This window comes from Rutilus rutilus, assembly GCF_951802725.1.
Source record: "Rutilus rutilus genome assembly, chromosome: 9".
NCBI classification, from domain to species: domain Eukaryota; kingdom Metazoa; phylum Chordata; class Actinopteri; order Cypriniformes; family Leuciscidae; genus Rutilus; species Rutilus rutilus.
Window position 1 is genome coordinate 11,735,701 of NC_140223.1, and position 22,630 is coordinate 11,758,330.

At 39.9% G+C, this 22,630-nt stretch overlaps 1 protein-coding gene across 1 annotated transcript in view; it reads left to right on the forward strand.

The window, feature by feature from the left end:
* tenm4 (teneurin transmembrane protein 4) overlaps positions 1-22,630 on the forward strand; it is a 232,444-nt gene that overhangs the window by 154,928 nt on the left and 54,886 nt on the right. The window contains exons 14-20 of the mRNA XM_084419906.1: positions 578-763; positions 6,552-6,698; positions 8,767-8,983; positions 13,617-13,736; positions 18,817-19,078; positions 22,091-22,358; positions 22,448-22,591. Of these exons, the coding sequence (XP_084276032.1) occupies positions 578-763; positions 6,552-6,698; positions 8,767-8,983; positions 13,617-13,736; positions 18,817-19,078; positions 22,091-22,358; positions 22,448-22,591 (1,344 nt within the window). The remainder of the gene's footprint in view (positions 1-577; positions 764-6,551; positions 6,699-8,766; positions 8,984-13,616; positions 13,737-18,816; positions 19,079-22,090; positions 22,359-22,447; positions 22,592-22,630) is intronic.

The following is a 22,630-nucleotide window of genomic DNA, read 5'->3' on the forward strand; positions in this document are numbered from 1 at the left end:
CAAACTCACTAGACACGTGAAGCCAAACCTTCCCAGAACCCTCAGAGGCAGAGACCATTTTATTTGTGAAATCTCAAGTGTTAGATTTAATTTGTGAATTAACTTTCAATTATTGTCTCTCACAGATCTTTCTTTTATAGAAAAACTATTTTTTGCCACGCTGCCTCAGCTTTCACCTCATTACTTATGCAGTGAAACGACTTCAATGATCCAGCGTGTGTCTCCATTTCTAAAGGAAGTCCAAATTGGATTTTGTTCTTCGACTTTTCTTTCTTCTTTCTCCCAAACAAAAGAAGGAATTCCCCCCAAAAAAGTAGGAATCCAAAAAGGAAGAGACACAGCAGAAAATCTGCCCTGTTAAACCTCCCACAAATCCTCGAACCCCTGCTTTGTAATGGTCTTATTAGATTTGTATTGTCCAAAAGGGATAGCCCCCTTTATGAGGTGCAGGAATTTCTTTTCACTACCCATCAGACAAGGTAGTGGAGCGTGGCCGTCCCATCACTGACAATAACTCCTGGATTTGCTTTCTCTTTACCTCCTCTTGGCTAACACCCCTTCTCCCCCCGTCCCGCAGAGCTGTGCGCAGCGGACTGTGGTGGACATGGCATCTGTGTGGCGGGAAGCTGTCGCTGCGACGAGGGCTGGATGGGCGCCGGGTGCGAACAACGGGCTTGTCACCCGCGCTGCAGCGAACACGGGACCTGCAAGGACGGGAAGTGTGAATGCAGCCCGGGATGGAACGGAGAACACTGCACCATCGGTAAGAAGCGTGGGATGAGGGTGGAGTCGTGGCGGGGGGGAAGGTGTGAGAGAAAGCATGCGTAATTGAATTTGTGCAACCCGGCATAGCATGAACAGGTTTGCTCAAGGATATGAAGCTTGTCTTCATGCATTTTAATGTGGGAATGTGCTATGGTGTCTTTTCATTTCTACTCATCACTTCCCTTTCTTATTCTCTTTCTCGTTCCATTCGATTAGTTCATTTTGAACCCAAACATTTGCATTGCACGAGCTGGGCAGTCACCGGAAAGGCGTTCTTTATGTTGGGGAATTAAATTGCAAAGCAATTTAACAAATAAAAAAATGTTTTTCAGTTAAAAATATTAATTATATTTGCAATTCCTTTTGGTAAAGTTATTGTTTAAGTTACGTGTTTCGACTTTAATTTAGTTTTATTTGAACCGAAAAAATACAGTGCGTCTAAATTATTAACATGATCCAAATTTTGCATGAAAATGTTTTACACAATTTATTACAATCTTTCTATCATCTGATTGATAGTTGATACTTTTTGAGCAAATAAAAGGCCTTTTAGTATAATTGTACCACAATCAGGTCGTGAAATCTGTGAAATCGTGTTTTTATAAAGTAACATAACTAACAATATAAAAGCTTTTATATTGCAAATATTTCACGAGAAACACTTACTGGAATGAAGCAAATTGGCTTTACATGATTATCCTTACATCTTTTTTAGTTTTGTTTTTTATCATGTTAAAATGTGATTATCAAATATGATACATCAGGCCTTTGAGGAAAGTTTATCTGTTCATCTCTCAATCATCATATGTTTTGTCCCCCACAATAAAAATCTTTGCAAATCTTTGATTATAAAACTATACGATTTTTAATATCATCTTATTATCTGGAGTTTTTTTTTTTTTTTTTTAAGTCTGCTATACTGTTATAAAGATAACATTGATTTACATTACAAGTTACATCTTACTTTTTGGCCATATAAATATCAGCAGCTGCACCAAATTACATATTTCTGGTCAGTTTGGGTGTCTGAATAAAATTAAGATGTGTGAGATGCATATTCTCGTATGTCATACTATATGTCATAGAAGCCTGATGTATCAAATTGATACTTAACAAAAAATGTATTTTAGTGTAATATATTAAAAAGAGTATGTTATTGTCAAAGCATTTTAGATCATAATTTATACTTTTAGAAATAGATTTAGTCTAATTGGTTTCACTGCCCAATAGCACACAACCCCATAAATGGAGAGAAGCCACCCGTCCTTCAGTTGAGCCAGGTGTATTAGTTTGCTCCATGGTCAGATTTTACGATAATAAAATTCCTAGCATGGAATATAGCTATACACATTAAATTTCTGTTGTTTCATTTGATCAGTTTTTACAAATATTGTAGTCAAGCTTATTATCCTCTTAAGCTATTGTTAGTTATTTTTTTTAGATATTTATTCAAAAAACAATTCAATCCTTAAGTTAAGTTAAAAGTTAAGCAATGACCATTTGTTGAAAGAAAAAATATATATTTAAGTATTTAAAAATATTCTAAGAAGTTCAGGCCCTGCATTGTGCCGTATTGAAGCCCTAACCCTAACCTACCCCTTAAATCAAAGAGCAGTGATTGGTTGATAAGTGATGCCCCTAACACCAACCATAACCCTAAAATCTGATGGTTGATTGTAATGTTTTTTCAGGGTAAATCACATTAAGTGTTCTTAATGGGCCAATAAAAAGTCTGTTCTGTGAGACTGCATCCTGATGTGTGTCTCAACATCATTGTCTCTCTCTGTTCTACTTTTTGTCTCTCATCCTAGCCTTATCTACCTCTCTGTAAAAGGAACCACATAGTCTGATCTGGTATTGTTTTTGTTTTAGTTTTTCTCTAGCTGTAACTTTTGATTTAGTCTCTGAGTTTATCAGTCAGTGACTAGAAAAAAGAAGACTCTGCAGTAACAGCTTCTCACAAAAGCAAAGCAAAAGAATCCATATTCTATTTTGATCTTATGAACTTCCTATTTCAGTAAAACAAGAAATCTTCGAATGCAGGGGCGTTGTAAGGTTTTTTTAGTTTTTTTTCGGGGGCATTACAGTAGCATTTTGTCTTTTGTATTGATGTTCTTCATACATGCACCATAGTGAAACATAGCATCCCAACAACAGCAGGGACCATACATTCTCGTAAAACGTGTGCCATTAAAGGTGGTAAGTGTGCCGGTCCATGATGTAATGTGCAGAATGATCAACAGATGATGCATTGCTTCTCCACTGCTGGATCGTAGCCTGGCCATCTCATCAGTGACATGCTCTTTCTTTATAAGCTTTATACATCTTACACCTTATAGATGTAACAATTTTATAAAATTAGTAACTTATGAATTTTATTTATAAAATAAAATGGTAAAACCTTCCAAAACGTATATTGAAATATAATGCATTATACAAATATTCATAATGCATTATCAACCTCCAATCGTAAAGCTATATAATATGCACTAAACACTCGTTTTTAAATTGTAACGACACATTTAATTTTTTTTTTTTTTAATTTTTTTTTAACTACTAACACTTTCCAGAAAGTCTGCATCCAATTCATTGTACAAATATTCATACTGCATTATCAACCTTCATTCATAAAGCCGTATAATATGCATGTCCAACAGAAGGCATTATGAATAGCTTTATAATGTGTTATATTCAAATATACAGGCTTCATAGAAAGTGTTACCAAAAAAATCTTACTCCTGCATTACAGGTACTGATAAACTGAGACTTCTCTCTACATTTTTTTTTCCATCTCTCTCTCTCTTTCTCTACCCTGTCACACCATACCTTTAACTCTCTACCAGCCTGTGAAGTGATGTTTTGCTTGTTGCATGTTATTGTCTTTGCAATCGCTTTTGCAGCCCCTCTGTGTTTCAGTAAACTTAGATGTCTCAAGCAACCAGCCCATGCCTCTAGCTGTCTGTGTCTTGTCATGGAAGCAGCACTGTTCAAAACTTCCCTTATATGTCCTTGTCTTTTATCTCCCCCTAAAGCTCACTATCTGGATAAGGTAGTGAAAGGTATGGCACTCCTCCTGTCCTATCTTTTCTATCATTTTTCCACCAACCCATCCTTCAAAAAGCTCATCTTCAGGGTTGCACTCGTATTTTCAATCAGCCCATGCTTTCATGCATCACCAACACAGTCCTTGTCGAATCATGCTGCTGTTGTACCACCACATCCAATACGCTGCTTTGCCACCTCGCCACTTAGCACCTTCACGCCCGCTGAGTGGGCGGCACGGGAGCCGGAGCGGCTCCTTAGCTGCCGTATCCCTGCTGTGGAACTCAGGGGGATGGATGGCCCACAGGATCCAAGGAGGGAGGGCTGGCGGAGGGTCACGGACCTTGCCAACCGGCGCCATGCATAATGGATGTTCAGTGCAGCTGTGTAGCACAGCAGAGGGGGGTTCAGGAGGAGGGGTGTAGGGGTTCAGAGAGGTGCTGAAGCGGCAGCCTCTCTAATTAAAGCATGCTATGCACCGGTGCTGCCAGAGCCCTGAGCTGCCCACACCCCCTACCTGCTCGTTGTCTTCCCCTTTCTTGTCTCTGGTTTTCTTGCTCTGTGAGCCACACCCCTTCCCTCCCTTCCTCCCTCCATTGAGAGGCAGTGCGGCCAGCGTGAGCTGCAGGGGGTCGCGCAAGGCTGTTTCGTGGCCCTCCGTAGCTGTTTCAGCCTGATGCGCGGGTGCGCTCCACAGGGGCCTCTCTCTGAAAGGACTGCCAATTAAGCTGAACTGCTGCCAGCAGAGCACAGATCTTTATTTATTTAGCTCTTTAATAAGCATTCAGAACAGACCATTCAGACGTCTCGCCACTGTAGACTGTGCAGCTGTTTGTCTGTTTGGGTGTTTAAGGAGCAACCTGCTGTCTACTGGTCAAGTTCACCCTTTGCTTGTTAACAAAGCATATAACTATCACTGTCTGCCTTGTAGCACACAAAGATTGTCCTTACTCCGAAGTGGGGTCAGCTGGAGACTGTAATTGTAGGCACAACCTTGTACCTTCGAAATCTCCTAAAAAAAGACTAGAAATGGGATTCAAAGATCTTGGTCGGGATGCCATCTGTTGTCCTCGTCAAAGTTCGCACTTCGTGACAAAGAGTAGACTGTTGACTAGTACTCCGCTGTGAATTGTCCAGCTTTAAGGATACATTACAAGCAGCTGCAAAGGGACACCCTACTGTGCACAATGGGACACACTGCTGCTTCTGGAGGTCCACCTTTCCTCAGAGTTTAGCTTCAGCATGATCCAGTACAAATACCTGGAACTTATGAGCATCTGTGAAGACCTTGATTAGCTAGTTCTGGTGTGTTTAACTTGAGTTATAACTAAACTCTAAAGGAAGGTGATCCTCCAGGAGCATGCTTGGACAAGAACATGAGACTGCAAGTTACCAAGATTGCCATTTGTGATACATCACCCAGTCGTACCATGACATTGTGCTGACCTGTGCAGCTATATTATAATATAAGTCAACATTACAGCCCATTCTTGATGGCTTCTCCATTTTGGTGCAGACTTACAGTACATGCTACGGCAAGGATCAGCAATTGATTTTTTTTTTCTTGCTTTAGATGATACTAAATGTGCTACATATATCAGTTATTGAAGCACAGCTGTCTTGGAACATTGAGCACATGATGCACAAAGCCTGGGTGAAAACACTGCATGCCATTATGCATTGAGCCATCTTTAGAAATGATCATGGCTTTTAGAGGCATCTCAGATTTCCTTCTTATCAGGCATCCACCACCTTTCTTTCTCTATACAAACTCCCACTCTCACTCTCTCCCTTCCTTCAGTCTCTATGATATTCAAGCAGTGGCTGTGCTAACTGTCACTGACAAAATAGGTCAGCTCAGACATCTTGGAGAGCGGCTCTTGGCTTGTAAAAAGCTTGTCAGAATTTTACATTTCGATGGTGTAGGGTTTCTCGCCTTTCGTCTGTGTTTTCATCTTCGGAAATAGAATTGGACAGGTAGCTGATAAGTGGTAGGGAGGGGAAGAGGAAACAGATGACAATGAGAGACATTTTACGCTGTTGAATTTAGCATACTGTGTCTATAGGACCGCGTGCCCACCTGTTCCATCAACATCCTGTCAGCATTAACCTCCCTGTTCAACCGCAGCCCTGTGAAATCCTATTTTCAAATGTGTCATGACATTCTACATTATAGGTATAAAACAGAATATGGTTCTGTTTTTTTTTTTTTGCCTGGAGCTTGTGGTTTTCACATTTAAGATTAGTCTATTATCTAAAGCTAAGGTCGTTAGTGTTATTTCCCAAGAAATAACACTAACTGTGATTATACATTGTGATTATACAAATTGCTGTTTATCTGGTTATGATAATGGTTTTTTTTCTGGGTTAGATTTTGCTTCTACCTCTGTTGTGTCTCATTGTCTTGCTTTTCTTTCTTGCTCTCTCTTTTCCTCTCTCTTTCTATTTAGAGCTGAGTTCTGCATCTATTGTACAACACTAATGAGAATGTATTGATCTGGCTGAGCTCTGCAGTATGAGTCTGCCTCTATAGGATATAAGGGCTTAAAACGGTGTATCAGTTAATCACCTGAAGTTATCACTGTTATTACTGAAGCACTCTTTTGACCCACAGCCCTTCATTTTAACTTTTTCATCTTGGATAGAGTAACTAGGCTTTGCCACGGTTTGTCTGTTATAGTGCAATATTTGTTTTAGTAAAAAGTGCCCTTTCTAATGTGTCTGTTTTGCTTTTGTGTGCACAGAGGGCTGTCCTGGTCTGTGCAATGGTAACGGCAGATGCACACTGGGTAATAATGGCTGGTACTGCGTTTGTCAGCTGGGCTGGCGGGGAGCAGGCTGCGACACATCAATGGAGACAGCCTGCAGTGACAGCAAGGACAATGACGGAGGTACAACACAAACAACACGCTGTCTTAACATTTATTATGAAGATTTTCTCTCTTCTCTTCTCTTCTCTTCTCTTCTCTTCTCTTCTCTTCTCTTCTCTTCTCTTCTCTTCTCTTCTCTTCTCTTCTCTTCTCTTCTCTTCTCTTCTCTTCTCTTCTCTTCTCTTCTCTTCTCTTCTCTTGAGTTGTTTATTATGCCTGTGTAAGGCCAGTAAGAACTGTGCGTGTAAACATCCCTCCCCTGGCCTCAAGAGGTACACTAGCGACTGACACTAGAAGCTGTGGTCTTTTTAGCGTGCCCCCTCCCACGCCGAAGATGCCAGTTCGAATCCCGCTCAGAGCGGGTCAAGTAGGACCGGTTACATTTGGTGCCGTTGACCCAGATGGGAGTGAGGTTTGGGGGGGGAGGGTGAGTGTAGCGTAGGCCAGTAAGAGCTGTGCATGTAAGCCTCACTCCCTTGGCCTCAAGAGATGCGCTAGCGACTGACGCTAGAGGCTGCGGTCTTTAGAGTCCTTGTTAGTGCGCCCGCCTCCCACGCCGGAGACCCCAATTCAAATCCCGCTCGGAAAGGGTCGAGTAGGACCGGTTACACGTGTACTGTTATCAGTAGGTCACTGAGAACACTAAGTTCTTGAGCACCTTTATTGAGCTAAAAGAATGTAGCTCTTTAAATAGCTGTGGAAATTATCAGACCTTTCCTGTGGATGCTTGAAGCTTTTGTAGAAGAGTGGGTTGTTTTAGTAAAAAATCATAGGCTTCAAGTTCCCCAAGCTAACAGATAGACATACCAAGTCCACATCATCTAACCTCCATTTCCCAGCAAGCATCAGCTTAAAACCGACCTCCTGCCAAGCCTCTAAATCAACGGTAGCCTTGTCTTGTCACGAACCGCACTGAGCATAAAACATGTTTGCTCTGAAGTGCACAATCTTCAGAGAGATTACATATCATGCTTCTGCTATAGCTGCCATACTCTACTTTTTAGCACTGGTTATCATTTGATGTAGTTTCAGGCCTGGTGGTGTTTTTCTTACAATCCTAAATAATCACTTTTTAGAGATTGACAGGAAAAACAGGTTGTGAGGGTATCCAGCCCAGTAGAAGATAACAAAAATACATACACACAACTAAAATGACGATAAGCCATAGAATACCAATCAGAAAGTGCTAACACATACGCTAGAAGTAAAGCAGTCAGTTGGCAGTACTATCATGACGTCTGAAACAAGCAGTGATACTTCCACCAGGAGAGGCGATATTTTTATAATCTTGCCCATCTGGTCAAAGAGGTTCCACAAAGTAGAGAGATAGAGGAAGAGAGAGAGATATTACAGAATAAGGGATGACCCACTTCAGCACATTAAAGGGTTCCTCTCAGCGTGGCCTGAAGTCCTGAATTATTTCAGCTGAATTATAGGAGGGAGAGGCTGGGTTGCCTGTAGAGGTGTGAAAACTGTTGGAAAGAAAAAAAAAAACTTGAAGGAAATAAGAAGCAAGACTAGTTCTAACTTACTGCTGTAACACAGCTGTAGGGCATCGAAAGCCATCCAACATAGGCAGTTATTTCTTAGAACTTTTTGAGATCCTGCTAACGGATTGCCCGTCTTCGTCTTGGGATGATGAAATCTTTTTCCGCTCCTTTAAAGATATCAACCAAGGGGAAATGACGTTAGCTTGGACAAAATAAGCATGTTGGAAGACATCTGTGCTGTTGGTTTTGAACATTTCTGGTAACCAGGTCATACCTGATTTAGCTGGTTTTCTTAATGAGACACTACCCCCTAACCCTACTGTGAGTGAATCTGTAAGCGTGGCACCTTGAACAAGGTGGTCTACCACATCTGACCAACTTGACAAAGATGAGTCACCATAGAAAACCATTGTGGTAGTCCATCAGATCAACCACCTAAACAAGCTTTGTCCTTCTGGAAATTTTGCTGGAAAGTGAAGGCAGTTTACAAGCAGATACATACATTTTCACTTACAGCAAAATAAGTAATTTTTTGTGCTCTGACACTACATTACCATTATTGAAGATTTAACCTCTCCACCCTGTCCTCTCTCCATCAGACGGGTTGATAGACTGCATGGACCCGGACTGCTGTTTGCAGGCGTCATGTCATGCTACCGCTCTGTGTATGGGCTCTCCTGATCCACTGGACATCATCCAAGAAACCCAGATCTCTTCCAGTCTAAGCACCCTGCAGTCCTTCTACCAGCGTGTCCGCTTCCTGGTGGGCCGGGACAGCACCCACGTCGTCCCTGGCACCAACCCCTTCGATGGCATGTAAGTGTTTCAGTAGTAATGTTCACAATTTTTCACAGTTTCTTGCAGTTAAAGTTCTCTTTTCCATACTTATCCCAAATCTCAATCCACTGTAGTGGTAATATTTAGATCAATCAGTAACTATAAGCAGATGCTGTCAATCCATCTGCGCTTGTTCCTTGTAAACAAACAGGGCATGGGGCTCATCCCAAGGTACCCCAAAGATGTTTATGAGAGAACAGTGCTGTCACTGTGTTGTCCCATGTGACTTCTCATCTTTTGCCTCCATTTTGTGGCATTCCCTTTTTATCTGTAAATAATACCTAGAGTGAACGCCACTTTTGCATTTGCATCCCACACATGCACTGGTCTCGTTCCTCTCTCTCTTTCTGTTCTCAATTGAAATGAGCACACAAGATGTCACTAGAGACTTGCAAAAAAGTTGTGCTCCTTTGAAATGTCGTAGAGTATCCCCGCATTTCCTTTCATGAAAGCAGAGCTGACATTTCAAAGGCAAAAAAATGAAAACATAACAAGCAAATGAGCATCTTTTTGTGCTCTCCACGGAGAATGTCTCTAATGGTGTTGCCCAGGGTGCGTTGACGTTTTGATTATTGTCTCTATAAGGCATAATGTGGCAAAGAGGTCTTCGATTCACACCCTTCTGTTTTTAGGCCTTGTCTTGCTTTATCTCTTTGGAAACTCAAGTGGAAATTTCTTTGGATCAGCGAGCAGTCCTTCCCTAGGCTCTAGTGAGCAGGGTATTGTTTTTGCATCTCTTAAATGGCCATTTCCCACAGTTCAGCTCAGACTCTGGACCGAATGGCCTTTTGCTTTGCGTGAATGACTGAGCCTCTGGCAAGTTCGAACTCCCTTTGTCTAATCTGCGCTATCCTAATGAGACTCTGATCACTTCAAAGCTGTCCAGTGCTCTCCTTCATGCACTCATTTCCTCTGTCCTATCTGCCAGACGCTCTTCTGTTGCATAAATCACGCTGCCCTCAATCAACTTGTGTCAGAGTGTCCAATGCGCATAACCTCATGCAAAGATGAAACATTGGACTTTGTTTGATATCGCCTTTTGTGGACATGTCAGACAGTATTCATGAAATGCTCTTGTAATACTGTGTGACATTTTCCCAAGGTGACATTTTTGCAACGCTCGGTAGGGAGTCTCCCGATACCCTCTTCATTATTTCAAGATGAGGGTCTCGGCCTACCCTTCGTCACCATCATCTCCCAAGAAAAAAAAAAGAGGCATAAATAAATAAAAGCTTTAGAAGTCGGTCACCAGCCGCAAGATCGGAGACCTCGATTCACCTAAAAATATCAGGGCTGATATATTATTTATTACCTCTTCGTTCCTCTGCTTACTGACAGATATGAGAGAGGCTGACAGCAGCCCAGATGGACCTTTTAGACACAGCCACAGTCGGTCTGAAAGAGCCCCTTGCTATCACCTGATCAGGCCTTTTTATTGATTTCACAACCACCTCTGCATGCTAAAAGACATGTCAAAATGCACTTCTGACATACCTGACCACAAGAAAGCAACAAGGATTGGAATGATCAAAGTCACCTATCATCCCTGTTATACAAGACTCACCTTTCTGAAACTTTCCGAATGTTCTTCTAATATTTTTTAGCCTTTACAGCACGGCATCTGTCATCTGGATCCCACAAAAGAATAAATGTGCATGGCTGGAGATGCACTCGGGTCAAGTTGTTTGCTTGCTGCATCTGAGTGTACTTAGCCCCTTTTACCATCGTGTGGAGATGGTGGAGGGGGGTGGCGTGAGATGGCTCATTATTTCTCTCCATTTAGCCTATTTAGAACATATTGCAGTTTCTGAGAAAGGGAAGAATACTGCTGTACAGATGTCATTTAAGAGAGAGTGCATATTTATATTTAGCCCCTCTTATGAAGTAATTAGCGGTGCTCGCTAAGGTCTTATTCCATGGTTGTTTATAGGAACAAAGACTGTGGGTGGATTTGACAGCATTTGGTACCAGTGATGCTAAATTGTGCTTTTCGCGTTGCTGCTAATGCTTAGCAATGTCCACTGCAATGACAGTGACCTTAGTGGCTAGTTTTACACTTGCAAGTAAAGTAGTTAGCATTACAGTGGTAAAGAACCTTTCTGTTAGTATTATTTAATAATTTTGCTTGAACACAAAGTGGATTGCAAACCCTAATTTAGTCCATTAGCTGTTTTCTGACCACTGTGCATGTAAAAAAAAAAAAAAAAAGGGTCCATAGTGCTCCCTCTCGGGAGAGTTTAGCACGCTTTCTTTCATTGTTATCTACAATGTCTTTTCTAAAATCAAGGCAGACGTGGCCTACAATTTGCTTCTATACTCTAAAATTACACAGTTGTCAACGCAGTGCTGATGGTCTACAGAAGGTGATATGTCTGTTGTTTACAACTCGCCCGTTTCTCTGCCATTCCAGTCCTGCTTGAGATGGGGGTTTGCTGAATAAATTACCTTTAGACTTTTTGTCTAGACCTCCTTTATCTTCTTCAGATCTGTTTAATGTCAATATTTAAATAATTTGTCGTGGAGTTGTTGAATCAGCTCAGCATATTGCCCCGTGGTACAGAGCCGACAGTTCCACTCAGTGCACCCTGTGAAAACTGGCGTCGCTGCCCCTTCTGAATGAGAATACTCTAAATCAAACTGTCACCTTGAGCAATGTTGTAGATAGACAAAAGCTTTACACATATCTCTCTTTCTCTTTTTCTGTCTCTCCACTCTTTTATTTAGTGATCTTTCTTTGTCACTCCCACTCTCTTTTCCATTCTACATGAGTTCGCTCGCAGTCTGATAATAGACATTGCGGCGGGGCTGTGCGCTTGTGCGCTATCTCTGCTAGCTTTGTTTACAGGGACGCAGAGCTGAGCCAAGGACTGCTGAAGGTGAGGGGCTGCTTAAATTAGCATAAAGTTCGCCTCCCTGGGACAGGGATATTGTTGGGTCTGTGATCTTGCCTGCAGTAAGGACAGGAAGGGGCCCAGCCTCTTACACACCATGTTAATTGTTCCGCTGCCTGGCACTTGTTTAATGCCTAATACTTTTGTAGAAACAGCCCCAATGTGTAATTTCCTTTGTGTAACTAGCTGATGTGTTTACTTTTTTAGATGTTAAAATACTTTAATATCATATTTTAATCTACATTTCTATCCTAATTTCAACAATTTGCCTTGTGGTGGATTTCAGCAGTGGCGTGCAACACAGTCACTCCAACTTTTAAAAAAGCTATCTGAAATAAACTAAGTGCAAAAATATAGATTTTTCAATGCATATCGATACTGAAAAATCTGAAACACTTCCAAAACTCATTTCCCGCAGAATAGATACACGATACCAGCTGTGCGTTCTCGCTCTCTCAAGATCTCTCCGACAGCAAGAAACACACAAAAGCACCTCCCCTCACTCTCTCGCTTCATTTGCTCCGGGCTTAAATTTTGGCATGGGATTGTAATTTTACTCATTCCTGCAGATTTTGTGCTTACACAGAAGGGTGCGTGCACATAAAGCCGTCTCTCGGGACTAAATTGAGTTCTTTTTCGCTGCTTATTGCGCTTAAATAGTCAATTACACACAAAAAAAGGCCAAAATGTCGGTCTTGGCAAGTATTCACGTTAACAGTTATGTTTGAAGTGAATGTAAACAGTTGAGAAAGAAAACGCATGTGTAACGGTATAATGGATCCATGCGTCAGGTCTTAGTGACAACAGCCTACCATATCTGATGTCAAATTATGAGATACATTAAACAAATATATATGGCAGTTTTTCCCTATGGTATTGGTCAAATTTGTGGCCAGTAAAAATGCTAAATGGCTAGTAACTTTGGAAAACCACTAACCACTGGCAGGTGAGAAAAAAAAGTTAATGTCAAACCCTGATTGCATGTATCAATAAAATCAATTATTCAGTTAACACAGGGGTGCCCAATCCTGCTCCTGCCGATCGACTGTCCTGCACGGTTCATCTCCAACCCTAATCAAACACACCTGCCTTTAATTTTCAAGTGATCTTGAAGACCTTAATTGGTGGCTTCAGGTGTGTTTGATTAGGGTTGGAGATGAACCGTGCAGGACAGTCGATCGGCAGGAGCAGGATTGGGCACCCCTGAGTTAACATATATGAATATGAATATGTACAGCTCTTTTATTTATTTTTATATTTTGTTTTTTGCAGGTTTTTTTTGTCATTCTTAATCTCCAGCCGGAACAGCATGACGCCTGATTAAAAACTCTAACACTCTGAGTCATAAGTCGTGTCTAGCGGGGAGCTGTTTTGCACTTGTTTAGGATTTTAAGAAACTGTGTTTGACTTTTTCATATCGATCAGTAAGTCGGAGCTCCTGAGGCAGACAGATAACATCAGATAGAGGCAGTTTTAAGCCCAGATATCTGCTGTGACTGAAAGCACTCATACCATTGTTCTCTCAAACAGCAGGAATGACACAAACACTATCCTATTTTTTGTCTGTAATCTATTGCATCTCAGACAGAAAATCCCGCTGAGGTTTCCTCAGAGCTGTTGGATTCATTTAATTTATTATATGTGTTTACAAATAACATCTTATGCTTTTTCTACATTGTAACACAACACTTATGATTTTCTTTTTCTTTTTAACCCCACAGTCATGCCTGTGTTATCCGGGGACAAGTGGTGACTTCAGATGGGACTCCTCTGGTCGGTGTAAATATCAGCTTCATTAACAAACCAGCCAATGGGTATACCATCACCAGACAGGATGGCAGGTAAGTTGCAACATATGATGAAATGGTATTTAAAGATGTGGGTTGGCAATTAAAATTACGTATATTCAAATTGGATAATTATACATGCACCTTTAGCCCACATCTGTGCACTCTAACTGCTTTCTGTATGGCAGAATGTTGTATAATGTGCTGGAGGTTTTATCCCCAGCACACCATTGCGCATTTTGCCTGTTTGCTTGGATGGTGCTTTTTGTAGCCATAAAAAAAAAAAAAAAACCTTCCATCTCCCTGGCTCTCTCTATTTTTTCCCTCTCTTTGCTCGTAAACACATGGTCTCCCTCCCACAACAGCCCATCAAGCCCTGCAAGAACAGACTCAGTATGGCATGAAATCACCAATGCACCTGTTTGCTTGCTTTAAAATGGCAAAGCTGTCTTAAATGATTTTGTTTGATTGTGTTTTGTACTATCCTGGTGCCTTTGCTTTTTAAATTACTTCTTTCTTCACTTGCAAAGAGGTCCCTCTGCTAACTCTACCAACCGCTAGAGTCGGATTGACCAAGTAACATGCAGTGAATATTCATGTAATACAAAATTCAGCCTGAAGTCAGACTCTGGAAATCCTAAAAGCCATCCATTATACATCTGACTTGATGTATTGAGAGTCACTTACGCAACCCTGTTTCCCTGAAGGAGAGAGCTGAATGCTGTGTCACGTCATCAACAACCACTGAGCTATAGGCGATAGACTTAAAAGATTTCACATGATTATTATGTAGTGGAAGTGACACCGGTGTAGGGCGAGATTCAATGTGTGGAGGTTTTCCAGCAAACAAAAATACGTTCAAAGAATGTTTTGCTAAATTAAATTTTGTTTTTTTCAAGCTTTTTTTCATGGGAATGTTACTTTTGAATATTCTCTGGACCATCTGAAACTAGTAAGTACTAATGTAAAAAAAAAAAAAAAACGTTAGGCGAGCTAAAAAGCAATTAACTAAAACCGTTCCATGAACAATGTATAAATAAAGTTTTGCGCGTTTTGAGAACATTATTAAATTTATCAAACACTTACAAGTACAAGACTTACAAATGGGACTACAAAAGGAATACAAAAACGGATTCATCTTAAAAGAGCCAATAAACATGAGAAGTGTCAAATATCAATTTTTTTTTTTTTTTACAAAAATACGTTGTGATTTTTTCACAACTTCAGAGAACCTTGTAGACAAAATATGTAACACTTTACAGTAAGGTTTCATCTGTTAATATTAGTAAACTACATCAGTTAACATGAACTAACAATGTAAAATATTTCTAAACCATTTATTAATCTGTTAATGTTTATCTCAACATTTACTTATACAGGATTTAAATCAAAGGTTGTATTTTACATTAAATGAACCTGAACTAACAATGAACAGTTTTTATTCATTTGTATTAATGTTAACATAGATTAATAAGTACTGTAACAAATGTATTCTTCATTGTTAGTTAATATTAGTGGTTACACTTTATTTTAAGGTGTCATTATTACAGTTTAATTATATACTCAGTATTTTTAAGCAACTACATGTACTTACTATAGGGTCAGGGTAGGATCAAGATTTGGTTGAGGGTTAGTTGCATGTAATTATGCATAATTTACTGTTATTACTATGGTAAGTACATGTAACACATGTAACAAGGACACTGTAAAATAAAGTGTTACCATATTAGTTAATGCATTACCTAACCTTAACTAATGGAACATTATTGTAAAATTTACAAATTAATATTGAAGTCAGCTAACAGGTCAACTAGTTTACAGGCTAGTTGTCAATAGTATGCTAAGCTAATTGGCTGATCAGTTAACAGGATGCTAAGCTGTCGGGCTAATCAGCTAGTGGTAGGTTAACTGGTTAGCGTGTAAGCTAACGGAATAAACTTAGAGCTTAAAATGTATGTCTTCGGTTATATAAGGTGATTTTTTTACATAAATATATTTACATCTATATTAATATATTAATAAATAACTGAAGTGAAGCTCCACAGTATAAATTAACCATGGTTTTATTATAGTAAAAGTGTAGTAACCATGTTTTTTTGTTTGTTTTTTTTTGGCTGAATGATTACCATTTGAATAACCACAGTTTTACTACAAATACCATGGTTAAACTATGGTTAACTGTGGTTGCCATGGTTAAACTATAATAACCATGTTTTATTTGTAGTAAAACCATGGTTAATTTTCATAAGGGTATTTCTGGTCAGTGTTTCTGTTGTCATTCTGTAGTCATTCTCGACAAACACGGTTGTCATTCTCGTTTATAACAAATTTGTGTGTGAATGTAATTGTATTTAGCACACAGGACTATATTCTGCTGCTGTGTGAATGTAGCCTTGGTTCAGTTCAGAGGACTAAGAGTGTGTATCTTCAACCTTTTTTGGGGTCTAACCCATCGATCTGACAACCCCCTTTGGGTTAACACTGCGTCCCCTCAAAGTGTGCACTGAAAGGCTGAATGCACTAATAAAGTGTGTCACCCATGCCTGAGGTGCTTGTGTGATTGATAACAGGCCTGTGAATCGCTCATCGATTGGCATGGCAGCCTTTAGGGCTGTCTGTGTGCCCGTGTCATGGTTATATATGTGTGAGCGCGTCTCTCAGCACGTGACTAGCTGGCTAGCTTTTACTGCAGATTAGCGTCAGCTCTACGGCTGCATAAAAACACACACGCTCTCTCTCTCGCAGACACTTCCCAACAAACACGCTCAGTTCAAACTCCCACAGCGCACAGACAAATGCTCACATTTTAGCAAGGGCACGACAACAAGGGCAAAGCAGACCTTTGTTTATCAGCCGTGCCAATGAAAGCTCTGTGAATGGCCCGTTGGGATATGTAGTTGAATTAATGTTCAAGCAGCTTGAGGTGTGACTACAGATGCACACAGCATCTATGCCAACCTCGAGAACAAAGACACAGAGTACAGCGCATTCTACGCGTCCACATATCACGTATTGCTAATCGGCTGTTTGCATTGTAGGCGTTTTTGGCAGTAAAGTGCATTTGTGCTTTCATGTCTACCAGAGCGTGTTGTAAAGGTGTGTCTCCTCATGACGATACACAAAAAAGAAGATCAGAGTAGCATTCTGGATTTGAACACAATCAGTCACCACGCTAGCCAGCACATAGTGTCCCGTTTCGTTTCTGTTTAGCGGTGTCAACAACAAAGCTCTCTGATCAGAGCAACTCTATATGCAGAGCGCGTGCTGCCATTGTAGCGTTGTTGTAAAGTTATGTTAGCGCAGACAGCTCAGATCAATAATACTTTACCCTTCCCTTAAATGTCATTTCCCCTCTCACCTCCTTTATCAAAGCGCACCGTTCCACCACACAACAAAAGACGCTCGCCGGCATACGCACGGCTACCGCAGCGGCAAGGAATCTTGCCAGTTCACTCCTCAAAAGAGAATAACGACACCACTCATTCATGCTGATTTTATTAATGCAAATTCAAAAGCACTGTGTATTAGGCTGAGCCAATAGTTCATTGTATTCCAGTCACATTGTGTAGCTGCCAGATAAAAACCGTCCCTACTAACTGAAGCCGAGTCCTTTTCAATTGAATCCTGTCATTTGGAGAAACATAATGAATTACAACCTTTATTAAGTCTGGTTTTAATGGCAGTGCAGAGAAACGGTGAATTACGTTGATTAAAATGGTGGTAAATGGTATTGTGAGAATTAAATGGCATTGTAATTTCACTGAATGGGAAATCAAAATGCCATTTTTTAAGGCAGCGATGGTTGGCATACTTAAGCAAAGAACTGTACTTAATGAATCAGATCCACTCTATTAAAATCTGATGCGTTTATAAATGGTTTTATTCAAAGAGATAAGTAGTCATAGAGAATTATGATGTGATGAGTATAGTAGGGCAACTTGTAAACGATTCATGTTTACGTTAAAATAATAGTACACCTAAATATTAAAACCTTTTTTTTTTATATTTGAAAAAAAAGAGAGTGACCTTGCCCTTGTATAAGGTTAGACATTTTGGTAATTTGGGTTCAAATTTCTTTGAACTTTGAACGTTTCTTCTTCTGTGTGCTTTCCTGTACGGGTTGAACAACATTTATGTGATTGAAGTCGAGTCAATGTCGACTTGTCGCTGAAGATGTCATTAATGAACAAATAAGCCTGAACCTCGAGCTGAGACTCAGAACACGGTTTGCCTGGTGCACAGCTGTGGCATATGACATAGTGCTGCCCACAAGGCTATTGCTCCTACATACTGTAACTGCTTATTTTTATCAGTTATTTTGTCTTTGGGTCATATTTCTCACAGATTTCTGCTCGTTCTAAATCAGATACAGATATAAGATATCATGTAAAGGTTACATGCATATGAATGCATTAGTAAAAGAGTGATTGCGTGTGAATTAATTCTACCTGTCAGTGTCTCTCTACTAATAGTGAAGCTGTGGGTTTTAGTTACTAAGAAATTTTCAGTTTCTACGCAATTGTATTGATAAATCACAGAACAGTGTTGACAATAAATTTCTGCACTACTGAATGTTTCTGTGTGTGATGTGCGAGCTACTGTCTGCACAGTATGTGTGTGCGTTACAGAGCAGCGCATTAGTTTAGAACTGCGATTAGCTGACGTGTATAATAAGCTGTTTAAAACGTGCACTAACGCGATACATTTTGATCACCCAGATGGTATAATCAAACATATCTTGTGGAGCGCTTTCGGAGTATGCATTTATTTGTCATTTTAACTGTTTGGAAACAGAGCGCAAAAGATTACTTCAAAGATTTCTTATCCCGTTGCGCCCTCTATAGGCTACGATCAGAGACTAGTCGACGTCAAGCTTAAAGCGTACTTTTCGATGAAGTATACGTTTTTTCGGATAAAAGCATCTACCAATTGTAAATACTCTCAGAAGGTAGTTATGAAACTGACATGAAAAAAATATATACGGGCAAGAGTTACTTTTGGCTAGGGGTTTTGCTAAAGGGGACAGTTGTTCCTTGTGGGGCTTGAACCTACAACCATAAGGTTTCCAACCCAGATTTTGATAAACACAACTGCAAAGCTCTGTGTCTAACCGAACATGTCCTCTCCGTTTCAGTTTCGACCTGGTGAGTAACGGTGGCGTGGCCGTAGCGTTGAGGTTTGAGCGCGCTCCGTTCATCACTCAGGAGCACACCTTGTGGCTGCCATGGGGACGTTTCTTCGTCATGGACACCATTGTAATGCGACACGAGGTCAATGACATCCCAAGCTGCGACCTGAGCAGCTTCACCCGTCCCATGCCTATCGTCCTGCCTGCCCCGCTGACGGCGTTCGCCGGGACCTGCAAAGAGAGGGGCATCGTCGTTCCAGAGATTCAGGTGATGAAAACAGATCATTATGAGATACAGGGAGGAAGAAAGAAAAAGTGAAATATTGTGTTTGATTTATCTGTTAATGTAACCAAAACTCTGTGGGCGGGGCAGCATTATAATAACAATGCATGAATATTATCATTTAAAGTTTAACCAATCAAATCCCAGTTATTAAACATTCACGTTACATAGTTAAAGTTTGCATGAAATGAAAATATACCTAATGTATTTTTAAATACATGTTATTGGTCTATTTGTAAATGATTTATTCATGCATATATTTATTTGTATTTCTTTTTTTTACCTCTTAATTCTTAATCAAAAATGTCTTAAGTCGATCTTCCAGACTTCTCTCTAATGACGTATGCTGGACTTCTCCAATCATTTATTCCGCTTTAACTCCGCCCCTTTCTTACAGGGATTTTTACTTACAGAGCAATTTACATTGTAGAACATAATGTCAAAGTATAGTCAAGTTATGTTTACCACTGGCTTTATTTTACATCGAAATCGAAAAACCCACAGGAAAATCTCAAAGGAACCAGGGGTGAATTAGTCTTCCGGGTTCTGACGTCATCACTGCACCACTTTATTGACTCACTATTGACCACTCAAGCTCACATTCAGTCTCCGCCCTACTTTTTTGTTTTTTGTGGATAATCCATTTTAATCTAGTGGAAGAATAGATCTTTGCTGCTTTAGTTTTATCATGCATTGTGAATGCCATTTTGTGTTGTATTTAAAAAGCTTGTTTTATGAATTTTTTCATTTCTTTGAATGACTAATGTTTTTTTTTTTTTTTACAGATTTAGTCTTGTTTAGTCTGACACTTGCAGACAGTTCAAACGTATACTGATGTCTCAGACAGATAATAATTTTTTTTTTTTTAAACGTCGTAATTTGCCACGATTGATTCCAGACTAGTGCTGGTTCTTAATGATGTTCTGATAGACAGCAGGGGACAGGTATTGGGAAATGTACATCAGAGGGGAATGGACGAGGCTCTGTCTCAGGTGACAGTCGTGTGATTTTATCTCCTGTGTGTAATTGGGCAGAGATACACAGTCCAATTTACCACTCCAGACATTTTCTGAAGAACGATAATTACATTTAGACGAAAGCAGCATGGAAGCTTTTTGAGTCTGAGTCCAGGAGGAGCATTGCAGTCGTGCTGGAAAATAAAACATCTGTGTTTTGGTCTTGAGTGACAGGTTTTTTGTGTGCGTGTTTGTGTACAATAGTTTCGTTATGTCCAAGTGTGTCTATAGGTGTGTGTATATATATATACACATACATATATATATATATATATATATATATATATATACACACACACACACACACACACACACACACACACACACACACACACACACACACACACACACACACACACACACACACACACACAGACACCACACACACACACACACACTTATAGACACACACACACACACCTATAGACACACTTGGACATAACGAAACTATTGTACACAAACTCGCATATATATATATATATATATATATATATATATATATATATATATATATATTTGTTATTTTTTTATGTGCGTATATTTATGTGTTTTTGGTACCTGCGTGCCACTTTCCTAATTATTTTGTCGTCGTCTTTGGTTAACAAGATAAATGAGTCAGCCTCACATGCATTCTGCTGTCTGGGCTATTAATATCGGCACAAATCTGTCCCATCCCAAATCTTGAGGTGGGTTATTCACACACACGTACTGTTCATATGCATCCACACACACCCACACACAGAGTTATCACAGGTTTACAAACAGAAACGTCTATGGAGGAGCTCTTATCAGTGTTTATTGACGCTGTACCGATCGGCTGTGTTTATTGGTCGGCTCTGTGCCTGACTGTGATAAAGGAGCGATACGCTGAGAGTTAATGAGAGCTCTGTGTGTGTGTGAGCAATGAGAAACCTCTGAGCCACTGAGTCTCCAAACCGACTTCCTATGAGGAAACAAAGGTGTTGTTGATGATGCCTGTGTGACCTAGATGTATGCATTGCTTTACACTGAGTAATTTGTTCACTCAGAGCAATTCAAAGTTCCTGGGTCACATTTAACCCCAAAATCAAAATGAGAAAAAAAAAAGAAATTATATTTAGAAAGTTGTATTATTAGAAAACTAGCTTATTTCAGATCTAGTAATATTATCTGGCAATGTTGTGATAATTATGTCCTGCCAAATGTCCTACTTCCACCCACTTTTTTCACATTACAATAATTAACATTTTTCATTATTTACATGTAATTCATATTAATTTAATTAATTAATCATTTATTCATTCTTTTATTCAGCAGTGATGCATTCAATTAATCAGAAGTGACAGTAAATACATTGAATAATGTTAAAATAAATGCTGTCCTTTTAAACTTTCTATTCATCAAAAAATATGAAAAGCAGCACAGCTGTTCTCGACTGATAATAATAAGAAATGTTTCTTGAGCAGCATTGATTTCTGAAGGATCATGTGACACTGAAGACTGGGGTAATGATGCAAAATATTCAGTTTTGAATCACAAGAATAAATTACATTTTAAAATATATTCAAATAAAACATATTGTTTTTTTAAATTGTAATAATATTTCACAATATTTCATTTTTTTCTGTATTTTTGATCAAATAAATGCAGCCCTGGTGAGCAGAAAAGACTTTATTCAAAAGCATAAAAAATATTCTCGACCTCAAACTTTTGACTGGTATTTTGTACTATATATTTAATATACATTTTTTTTTTTTTTTATAATAATAATTTCTTCTTTTTTTAAGGGTAAAATATGACATAGATTCACCCAATATTTGTTTTGCACTGTATAATAAAATGTCTCCTGTGAAGAAATTAAGTCATTCTCATTTGCGTAGATTCGGATGCTAAATAATGCAAACACTTCTCAGCAGGGTGCATCTCCCACAAAATTAGAAGATTTGTTACTGTTGGCTCTGTTTTGTTGTAACTAATATCAGCATTTTCACCTTCTCCCCAGACCCTCCAAGAGGAGGTGCGGATCCCAGGTACAGACGTGCGTTTGGGCTACCTGAGCAGCCGGACATCAGGGTACAAGTCCCTCCTGAGGATCACCCTCACCCACTCCACCATCCCGTTCAGCCTGATGAAGGTGCACCTCATGGTGGCCGTCGAGGGAAGGCTCTTCAGGAAGTGGTTCTCGGCTGCGCCCAACCTCTCCTACGACTTTGTCTGGGACAAAGCAGACGTCTACAGCCAGAAAGTTTATGGGCTGTCTGAGGCTTTCGGTGAGTTTGGAATGAAGTTGTTAGTGTTTCATTTCTCAAGGCTGTTGTCAGTCTCAAGCTTAGCGATGTTTCCTCTTCACTCCTGCTAGTGTCTGTGGGTTTTGAGTACGAATCCTGCCCGGATCTGATCCTTTGGGAGAAGCGGACAGCCGTCCTCCAGGGATACGAGACTATTGCGTCCAACCTTGGCGGCTGGAGCGTGGACAAACATCACGCGCTGAACATCCAAAGTGGTGAGTTAGTACACACAGAGAGATAATTAAATTCTCTTA